Source organism: Oreochromis niloticus, linkage group LG16, assembly GCF_001858045.2.
Source record: "Oreochromis niloticus isolate F11D_XX linkage group LG16, O_niloticus_UMD_NMBU, whole genome shotgun sequence".
In the NCBI taxonomy this organism is placed as follows: Eukaryota; Metazoa; Chordata; class Actinopteri; order Cichliformes; family Cichlidae; genus Oreochromis; species Oreochromis niloticus.
The window spans coordinates 15657214-15668794 of NC_031987.2; the positions used below are offsets into that span (position 1 = coordinate 15657214).

At 36.5% G+C, this 11581-nt stretch overlaps 1 protein-coding gene across 2 annotated transcripts in view; it reads left to right on the forward strand.

The window, feature by feature from the left end:
- Positions 1-5045, forward strand: part of scn1laa (sodium channel, voltage-gated, type I-like, alpha) — a 72406-nt gene extending 67361 nt beyond the window's left edge. For both annotated transcript variants that reach the window (XM_019352502.2, XM_019352503.2), the window contains 6 exons: positions 639-908; positions 1015-1071; positions 1566-1703; positions 1796-1900; positions 2006-2276; positions 2370-5045. In XM_019352502.2, coding sequence (XP_019208047.1) covers positions 639-908; positions 1015-1071; positions 1566-1703; positions 1796-1900; positions 2006-2276; positions 2370-3568 — 2040 coding nt within the window. In that variant the 3' untranslated portion in view covers positions 3569-5045. The remainder of the gene's footprint in view (positions 1-638; positions 909-1014; positions 1072-1565; positions 1704-1795; positions 1901-2005; positions 2277-2369) is intronic.
- The last annotated feature ends 6536 nt before the right edge of the window (positions 5046-11581 follow it).

Here is an 11581-nt window from a genome sequence, read left to right on the forward strand (position 1 = left end):
TCTCTTGTGATATCTCACAGCATTAGAGTTTTTTGCCGTGCTATGCAAGCATGGTCTTATCAGGTTGATAACTTATGTAACTGAAGAGACAGCTTTGTCGGCTGCTGAAATCAATGGAGCAGGTATTGATTAGTTGCCTTCATATTGTGGTGGTCTAGATTTACAGCACTGCTACAGTGATCATCTTTCCTCACGTGGTAGCCAGAGTATTCCCTGATTTGCATGCACAAATTCTCATGTGCGTCAGTAGTGCCACATTAGTTTCCATGCCAATATCGCTGTTTTGATATTGTTTGTTGCGTATGTAACATGATTTCTTTATGTTTTATGTATTTTTCTTTTTACAGTAATCAAATTTTGCGGCATCCTCCTTGCTCTACAAGGTGTTCATTTCAATGTTTATCTAAAAATTTAAAACGCATCTGCTGCCTCCTCTCCTGATTCTGTTCCCACCTTTACCATGTAGTTTGCTGTGTTGGATCTTTGGGTTAGTCATAGCTGTGATGAGGTGTGATGTCAATATGCATGTTGGCACACATTTGTCTTTTCCCATTGCCAGAGTATTCAGTGTGGTACATCACTTTAAGATTCTGTGACCCCTGTCAGCTTTACAGATATGTCATGATTTGTGTGTGCAGGTGGTTGTCAATGCCCTATTGGGAGCCATTCCCTCTATCTTCAATGTGCTGCTGGTATGCCTCATCTTCTGGCTCATCTTCAGCATCATGGGGGTCAACTTATTTGCGGGAAAGTTCTACTATTGTGTCAACAAAACCACAAATGAGCCGTTTGATGTATCAGAAGTGAAAAATATGTCACATTGTAAGAGCATGGAAAATGCTATTAGGAAGAACGTCAAGGTCAACTTTGATAATGTTGGCATGGGTTACCTTGCACTGTTGCAAGTGGTAAGTAACTCAGTATTTTGTTTCATATTTAGTGTCACATTTTGTGCCAGTTTTGTAATACAACAATATGTGTTTTTAATGTCACTTGCTGTATTCTTTTCTACAGGCTACATTTAAGGGTTGGATGGACATCATGTATGCTGCTGTTGATTCTCAAAGCAAGGTGGTGATTTTTTTAGTATTTCAGTGTTGAAATGCTTAAACTCCTATAAAATATCCATGTTTAATTAAATCATATTATACCTTCTTTTTTGTGGAGATGACACGTTGTTCACGAAAAACATATAGCACTGTTAAATTAATTTTAGATTATGCTATTCTGCTGCAGAACACTACACCTGATGCATACCAAACATTTCCTGCTGTTGCTGCTTAATCATGATCAAAATGCTTAACCTGTATTTACAGATCATAATCTTGTTAAAGATAAAATAGATCATCCAGTTAGCTGTTAGATCAAAGTTTGAAGGTGACAAACTGCATCAGGCCTTGAATTCCTTTTTATTTGAACAAAATTATTTTTGGGGGGGGCTTTACAGTAATCTAAATGCCACACAAGTAGGGCCACTCCTCATGAGGCACACATGAACTCAACCAGTACAGATGTTCAAAGGATGACTCTGTTTTAATGTCTCATTTTTTCTGTCATCTATGTAGCCAGAAGAACAACCACAGCGTGAGGTCAACCTATATATGTACTGTTATTTTGTTGTTTTCATCATATTTGGAGCATTTTTCACACTCAATCTCTTCATTGGTGTCATTATAGACAACTTCAATCAGCAAAAGAAAAAGATAAGTATCAAATCTGCTTTGTAAACAAATTTGTGGTATTTTGGCTTCCAACATGTTGTTGTGATTCAACATGCCTATCATGCTTTCTTTACTTCGGAGGTCAAGACATCTTTATGACTGAAGAACAAAAGAAATACTACAATGCCATGAAAAAGCTGGGGTCAAAAAAACCACAAAAACCGATCCCTAGACCATCGGTATGTAACTCAAACCTTGACTGCATTCAGTATGAATTAAAACCCTCACTTTTATTTAATCCAAAATTTATTGTTGTTTATTTTTCCTATGCATGTCTGTTTTAGAACAAGATTCAAGGATACATCTTCGATTTTACCACCAAGCAATCATTTGATATTGTGATCATGGCTCTAATATCACTTAATATGATCACTATGATGGTGGAAACTGATGACCAATCAGACTACAAGAAAAAGGTTCTCTACTATATAAATTTGATATTCATTGTCATCTTCACTGGAGAGTGCTTATTAAAGATGATCTCGCTCCGGCACTACTTTTTCATGAATGGCTGGAATATATTTGATTTCATCGTTGTTATTCTATCAATCATCGGTATGACTCACATCTATTTACAGTTTCTCCCTGATACATTTTTAATGCAGTAATCTGTCATCCAGTGTTTAATCCTTTCATTTCTTCCTTTAGGCATGTTTCTCGCCAAAATAATAGAAAAATATTTTCTTTCACCAACCTTGTTCAGAGTCATCCGACTGGCACGGATTGGCCGCATCCTCCGCCTTATTAAAAGTGCCAAAGGAATACGCACACTCTTGTTTGCCTTGATGATGTCACTCCCTGCCTTGTTCAACATTGGTCTCTTGCTCTTCTTGGTGATGTTCATCTATGCCATCTTTGCCATGTCAAACTTTGCATATGTCAAGAAGGAAAGAGGTATTGATGATCTTTTCAATTTTGAGACTTTTGCCAACAGCATGATCTGTCTGTTCCAAATCACCACCTCAGGTGGCTGGGATACCCAACTACATCCCATTCTCAACAAAAATGGAGATGACTGTGACCCTGAGATGGAGAATCCTGGTAGTACTTTTAAAGGAAACTGTGGAAATCCTACACTGGGAATTATCTTCTTTGTGAGCTACATCATCATCTGTTTCCTTATTGTGGTGAATATGTACATTGCAGTCATCCTGGAAAACTTTGGTGTAGCTACTGAAGAGAGCGCTGACCCACTGAGTGAGGATGATTTTGAAATGTTTTATGAGGTCTGGGAAAGGTTTGATCCTCATGCAACACAGTTCATTGAGTATAAAAAGCTTTCAGAATTTGCAGATAATCTGGAGCCACCATTGCGCATAGCCAAGCCTAACAAGTTTGACCTGATCTCTATGGACTTACCCATGGTGAGTGGTGACCGCATTCACTGCCTAGACATCCTGTTTGCATTCACAAAGCGTGTTCTTGGTGAGGGTGGAGAAATGGACATTCTAAAGGAGCAAATGGAAGAGCGCTTCATGGCCTCAAATCCTTCCAAGGTGTCCTACGAACCCATCACGACCACCCTCCGTCGCAAACAGGAGGATGTTTCAGCTGCTGTCATCCAGAGAGCATTCAGACATTATACAAGGAAATGTCCAGGAAAAGACAGAAGGTCCCATGACACATCCAATATTAACAATCAAAAGGATAAAAAGCTCATTAACAAGGGAAAGCATGACACAGACAAACTTAAAAACACGTCTAGTGCCGATAAAAGCAAACTGACACCTTCTGCTGCCTCTCAACCTTCATGTCATAGTGTGACAACAAATGGAAAAAACAAATATGAAAAAGACAAAAGTGAAAAGGAGGTTGTGAGCAAAGATGTCAAAGAACAAGATATGTAAAGGAAATCTGTGCTACACCAAAGACATTGTAGTGAATGCAAAATGTTTACAACCTTCCAGAGTGACTAAGACATCCAGTGGAGTCTCTTCTTTAGTATGGATATCTACTATGCCAAACTGACTGTGCTTGCTTGAGTCTAGAGGAGAGTTTCTAAAATAGAAAAGAGTCATTCAGGCTACAGTATGACACTATGACTCACTTGGATGAATTGAGGAGCAAGGATCCATTATGTCTGCTTGTGAGGGGAGGCGACATTACTTAGTGTTTTGAAAGGCATATTAGTTAATGCTGTACTTGTATTGCAGCTAGTTCTGCTACCCAGTGTCTTGAATTCTTGTTATATCACTGACTGTTGTATTACTCAACTTAATTTGTCAAGCAGGAAAAAAAGAGAGTTATATGCTATTACTGAAAAAAAAATCATAGTCTGGTTAATTGTCTTTTTATACATTTTTTTACTCTTCAGAAAGGGTTTTATCTTCAGGTACAGGCTTTACACAGAAATGCACTGCTTTTAGGTTATTTTTGCTTGTCACTAATAGCGCTTCAGATCCTAGAGACAATGTCAGTGATTATGCATGCTAGAGTGTGCGCCATGATTTGTCCACCAGATGCAAAGAAGCCTTGGTAAGGCTGCTGTTTTATTACATTACAGAAACTTACCCTTCAATCCAAACAAATCACAAAGAAGTTTGCTGATTATATTTGATTATCAGTGTGAGAGCAGTAACCTCTGAAAAATACTTTGCACACTGTTAAATCATTTTCCAAATCATTCTCCATATGTTGTTGTATTTGGTCAACAGGGGTTTGATGCATCCAATAGGAGCTATAAGGTGAAAAATGCAATTGTCTATAAAAACTTAAATATGATTGGAAATTCTTATTTATAAGACACATGGATACTGTTGTTGTTATATGTCCCTCCTGTTAAGCTGTTTTTACATCATCTTGAATGGACCTTTTTGTAAATTATGACTGTAAAAGGGGCGGGGGTTTGTTTTGTTTTATGTAAAAAGTTTTCTCAGAGTGCACCATTAAATCTTTTTATGTTAATTGTCTAAGCCAAGTGAAATATGGCTCACAATATTCTGAATGACCTCAAGGATATGGCTTTTCACATCTCACATGTCCTAAGCTATTTCCTACTTCTGTTTACATTTTATATTGTTGTGTTCATTTTTTCAGTTATTCACACATCCATCACATCCATCCTAAACTGTGTCATAAACTTTTCTCGTTCTGTGTTATAAAAGTATAAATCCATTCATGTAATTACATTCTGCATGTAATTAAAACGTTCAACGTAAAGGTATACTGTATGCATAATGCAAGAATGTTTTGATTACAAAGACTTTAACAACTCCCATCATTTATATGCATAATGCTTGTAGTGTATAAATTACCTGCATGCAAGACAGTGCTATAACCTATTTCACTGAAAAGCTAAAGGAATAAAGATTACATTTAAGTCAAGTATGCCTACAACATTCATTTATTTTATCACGGAAAGTAAAGTATGAGCGGCATTATTTAATTTATGACTGTTTAAGTGGAGTGTGAGGGTGGAACTGGAAGGGGATTATGGGAAAAACTATTCAGTGAGACGATTTGATTGCATGAGATTATAACATTTGTCTTCTTATCATTCACAGTATTTCCTGGAATAGCAGTGTACTACTTTCTGCCTGTTGTCCAGTCAAATGTGTTTCTTAAGAACTACTTACATTTTTATGTCTTTTTGTTATGTGGAATATGCTTTGTTTACCCATCTACAGCCCTTATATTTCTTAAAATTTATAATGATTTTCTTGTTCTCTAAAATGTACTTTATATATATATATATATATATATATTCATTTTTCATTTACAATTCATTTTTTGGGCAGCACGGTGGCACGGTGGTTAGCACTGTTGCCGCACAGCAAGAAGGTCCTGCGTTCAATTCCACCATCAGGCCGGGGTCTTTCTGTGTGGAGTTTGCATGTTCTCCCCGTGTTTGCGTGGGTTCTCTCCGGGTACTCTGGCTTCCTCCCACCGTTCAAAGACATGCAGCTTGTGGGGATAGGTTAATTGGATAATCCAAATTGCCACTAGGAGTGAATGTGAGTGCGAATGGTTGTCTGTCCCTGTGTGTTAGCCCTGCGATAGACTGGCAATCTGTCCAGGGCGTACTCCGCCTCTCGCCCTATGATAGCTGGGATAGGCTCCAGCGCCCCCCGCGACCCTGGAAAGGATAAGCGGAAGCGAATGGATGGATATTCATTTTTGGCCTTTTTACAGCTTTATTTGAAAGGGTATAGTGAAAGGGGGGGGGGCATGAGGCAAAGAGCTGCGGGTTGTATTTGAACCTGGGCTGGCTGGGCCATATGGCTGAGAGCCATATATAGCAATTCCTAATTAAAATAACCAGTAAGAACAGCCATGACTACAACAAGATGCATGTTTATCTTATGAACAGAGGTGATTTTATTTTACATATTCTTTGTATGGGATTAAAACTGCCAGTATGACTTGGTTAAAAAAATATATTAAATTGCTTGTATTATGTAGCAAAAGTAATATTAAAACTATTTGTATGTAATAATTATTTTATATAAATATCAATTTATAAATATTAATTGATATTTATAATTTATTTTGGTTCTGTATCCAATTGTTTTCGTTCCTCTATTTATTTATTCACTATTCCCCCAAACTTTCTGTGTTCTCTCATTTTTTTCATTGCATCCAGCTATATTTACAATTATTTTCTCTTTGTAATTTACCACTGCATGTTTCCACAATTCAAAGAACAAAACAAAACAAAACAAAAAATCAGCTTAAAACGCTGACTTTAACTAATTTAATTACATGTCAATTTTCTGTAAATTGACTGGTATACATTCAGTTTATACATTCAGTTTATTCTAGGTACATTTTCTTTCATTATTAATTTCCATGATTAATTATTTGAATAAATAAAACGTTGATTTTGTATATTTCTGTTGCATTTCACTCAGAATTATTGCTTCATTTTTATTGGGGGTGAGGAATCATTTTTGACTGCATTTATTTATGTTCATTTCTTGTCCTTCAATATGCAAATAAGAAGGGGGGCATGAAAAGTTGGTCATGGAGTAAACCTTTTACTTGTTGACTGATCGACACATTAATGCGTATTAACATGTCTCGTTCAAACGCAACCTGTTCACCCATCTCATGACACAAATAATGAGAGGAAGCCATTTGTGCTCGTGAACTGAGGCACTTAAATAATCTAGCTGAAAACAATAATGTCTATGTGAGGCTTTTTTTTTTTTCATCTCTGGTGGTACAAGGCAGATTAATCATACTATATCTCAAAGAGATCTGGTTTAAATAATTTTTTAATTTGTATTGTTGGGCTATATTTTATGTAAACATCTGAAAGTTGCAAAGTGAGAAAGTCAAACCACACCTACAGTGAGTGCTTACCTATCAAAATTGAGTTAACAAAATCTTTAATATTGAAATTTATGAAAGCCACATTCAGAAGCCAGTTGCCTACTTTGGTTTAATTTTATTTGTATTTATTTACTGTTGTCACTGACATCAGGCTTGCCGTTGAATGAAGCTGATGAGTACTTTTCAGTTGCATGAGAGTATTTCATTTTGAAAAACTGCTCTAAAGTGCAATGATGATTCAAAGGCATTAAGCATCAGCTTTTACTGTAATAGGCTGTAGAACATTAACAGTGATGACAATTACTGAGCCACGATCAACATCTATGTTACTTGAGGACCGGTAAAATGGTGAAGCTATCATGATCTCTCGCAAGTGCAAGATGTAATAAGAACTCTAACTGTAAATTGGACATCTTAATGTTTTGTATTTATTGGGATATTGAAAGCAATTGTGGATTTATGAATATCAGAAAACAATCTTGAGTGATCGAGTTGCTTGCAAAGCTTTTTTAAAAGTTTTTTTAGCCCGTTGTTGCCAAGAAGGAAGCTTCACAACTTAAAATATGTACACTAAAAGTTGATAATATTTTCATTTAAATGCAGTGTTTCAGAAAACATCAATGAAAGAAACTAGAATCTGCTTTTTGAGAGTGCTTTGTGGCTTCTGCCGGAAACTATTAGCATCTTAAGTGTGTGGAACATTTTATTAATTATTAATGACAGTCCAAATATTCATTATAGTCCAACATTGATTTTGCCTACTGTGGCTGCCTAACCCTGTGGGAAGTAAACAAGAGGCTGATGGCAAAGTGCTGATTATTCCTGCCATTCTGTCTAATAATGATTATGTGATTGTTACTTTGGGCCACACCCACTACCAGTAACTACACTATGGTAAAGATTTGGTTCCTTTGACACTCAAAATAATCGTTAAGCTCTTAAAAGCTGTTTATAAATAAATTTTTCCTAAAGTTGCTCTCAGAACATCACAATTTTTTTAACTGTAAATGGCAAATGTCAAGATTCCTTTTCTTCAAAAAACAAACAAACAAGCATTTAACTTAGTATGAAATGTTGTTTATTAGAAAATGCCAGCTTAATATGAAATGTAGCCAAAGATTGAAACTGGCATCTTCACTCACAGCAACAAGTGGCCTTCAGTTTGCCTGTTTTAATGACGAGTAAATCAAGAGTGATTCTGCAGATTCTCCTTGCTGGTTGCCAAGCAACATGACATCAGCCTCCTTTGTTAAACCATATTATGGTGGAAGGTCGGAAGTCGGTCTGCTGCCCCCACCCCTGGAGTCTCACAAGATGGGCTATAACACATGGGCATGTTTTACGTGAAAGGATGTATTGGGCTTAATATTTCGCCACTGGTATGCACAGAGGAGAGTAGTAAAAGAAAAAAAAATCATTTGCGAGAGAAATCTGAGAATGCTACCCATTACAGCTTTGTAATTGTATTTTCTGTGGATAGATGGGAAGAAAATCCTATTAGATTATATAGTGGTGAGTTCCCCTTCCCCTCCCCCCACCTTCCCACTGCACTAATAGAACGACACACTGACAGACAACCACACATGGACACTCACTGTTTATCTCAACCTCTAAATCGCACACACCTATATGCACACACAGACACACACTTTGTTTCCAGTGAATCACTCCCAACTCAGAATAACACATACGACTATCACAGTTTACAGACAAAGAGTGGACCATTTCCTCCTCCATTTCCTTTCTAATTATTACAAGACCAGAATTACTGCAAATGTTGACTCACTGGACACTTTATTGGGAAGATGTTGCTAGCACTGGGTTGGACCTCTTTTTGGCTTTAGAACTGCCTTAATTCTTCATGGTGTAGATTCAACAAGGTGATGGCAACATCCCTCAGAGATTTTGGTACATTTATAAGATATAAGATATTTATAAGATATTTACATTAATTATGTACTGTTTGGTTAATATGGGCCTATATACACATACATGCAAAATAAATGTTGAACCGTAAGGCTCCATTTCTATTTATCACCTGTATTGTCAGTCAGCACTCTGAAGGTGTATATGTGGTTACATAAACAAAGACATTGGTACTGTGATCAAGTTACTATTAAATATTGGAATACAGTGGTTAATGCAACATTTTCTAAGACCCTCAGCTCACTAGTGTCCATGAGAGTCCATGAGATAAGCACAAAACTTGCATGCTTATCTCAAAGACACCTCACCTACATCTTGGCCCTACTGCTATAAGGTATGATCAGCTCTAAGAGACTGTACCAAAGCACCATTTGCTCTACATCCTATGGTCAATGGAAAAGTAAAAGATCAACCCAAATGTTTATTCAGAACTCTCCAACTGGTCCTGCGCAAGCTCTAAAAGTAATCGTCAGGAAATGTTCATGTGATGACCTCATTACTCACCTAAGGAACTAGTCCAACTGAAGAGAGGAAGACTCTTAGTTTGTCTACCAATCATCTCACCTCTGCAGGAGTTGGCAGACTTTAAAAGCATTTAGACGCATGGAAGTATCTCTAGACACACTATTAAGTCCCTATTACTTCCGAAACAAAACTTAAAGAAGAGCTTGCCAGAACATGCTTTTTATGCACCCACTTAAAGTTTTCTAATATCAAAGAACCTTAAGAGGTTCCCAGCCAAAGTTGGGCCAGGCGAAAGATACTTCCAAAGATTTTGGCCTGGCTCCTAGACAGAGCAGCATAATACAAGACAGTGCTTTATACTATAGCTGACAAGATGGTGACTGACAAATTTTGTTCTTTGAAGATAATGTCCAACATCCTGCCACATTTCCTTTATTCATCAAAGAGAGAACAAGCTTGATGTCAAACCCAGGCTGAATCACTTTCTCGGTGTCTGTTCACCACATATGGACTCTCTCTCTGGGTTTCTCTGGAGTCTTGTCACTACACTTCCTGCTCTACTTTAAGACGATGCCATACTTCTTCAGTAGTGGCCACACAGGTGAAGATGCCAACTTCGACCATGTGATTACAATATAACGTACTTGGATTCTGGGTCTATATTATAGGTTTTTAAAGCAATATTTATGCTGGATTCTTAAAGATGACATTTGACATGGTCCCCTGTATCCTTAATGAAAGGTTCCTTAATATATACTACCAGTCAAAAGTTTGGACACACCTTCTCATTTAATGGTTTTTCTTTATTTCCATGACTATTTATATTGTAGATTCTTACTGAAGGCATGAAAACTATGAATGAACATGTAGTAAACATGTAGTAAACAATTATGTAGTAAACAAAAAAGTGTGAAATAACTGTTCACAATTTTGAATGAATCCCTAACAGGGTCACCACCAAAGCATCCCCACACCGTCACACCTCCTCCTGCATGCTTCACAAGGGGAACCATGCATGGAGAGACCATCCGTTCACCTTTTCTGCATTGCACAAAGACACAGTGGGTGGAACCAAAGATCTCAAATTTGGACTCATGATACATAAGAACAGATTTCCACCAGTTTAATTTCCATTCCTTGTGTTACATGATCCAAACAAATGCTTTTAAGAAGGCAAGAAATTCCACAAATGAACCCTGACAAGGCACACCCCTGAAGTGAAAATGATTTCAGATGATAGCCAAGGGTTTGCAGCACAGCAAAGGGTGGCTATTTTCAGGAATCTCAAATATAAGACATATTTAGAGTTATTTATCATTTTTTTCATTGCTACATAATTCCATATATCTTGCTTCATATATTTAATGTCTTCAGTATGTATCTACAACGGAGAAAGTAGTAAAATGAAAAAAAAAAAAAAAACATTAAATGAGAAGGCGTGTCCGAACTTTTGACTGGTCGTGTATATCAATAAGGACGTGCCTCAGTCTACTCATTCTAACATGGAACATGAAATCTGCTCTTATGTTATCAATGCACAACTCAAATGAGAAAACACTCTAATAAGTGGAACTATACAAACCAATTAAGGAGTTGCTTATTTGTTTGTTTTACAGCTGAACTGACAGGAAAATAAGAAACAATATCTACATTAAAGGATGGTTATATGACATACTGTATAAACCAATAAAAAAATAAACAATATTTTAATTAAAAAAAAGATATTCAGTGATTCGAAATAAATAGATAAAAAAGTCAGACTTCTTCAGATAAAAATTTCAGAGTGCATTACAGCTATTGATATGCATTTGTTGTTATAAATTGTATAAACTGTTAAGAGGAAAATGTTAAAGAAGTTGAGAATTTGATCAAATAAATGTTTAGCAGTAGCGCATGAATTGTTGCATCCAGTGCAAGAGATCATGTCTTTTACTTCAATATCAATAATTTATTTAGTTTTCTACAATATGTCAACCATAAAACAACTGAGCTATACCTTCCTACTCAAATTTGACTGATCTTCAGGATTTTGAAATCTTGACATTTGTGGGATATATGTTAATATTTTCAAAAGTAATTCCTATATTTTTTGTACGCATGATATAGTATCTACAGTAAAAGGATCAAACAACGCCTTCTGCTAGTTAATGTCTATATAATGAGAGTACTGTGTACAAACTGTGTTATTTTTTTAG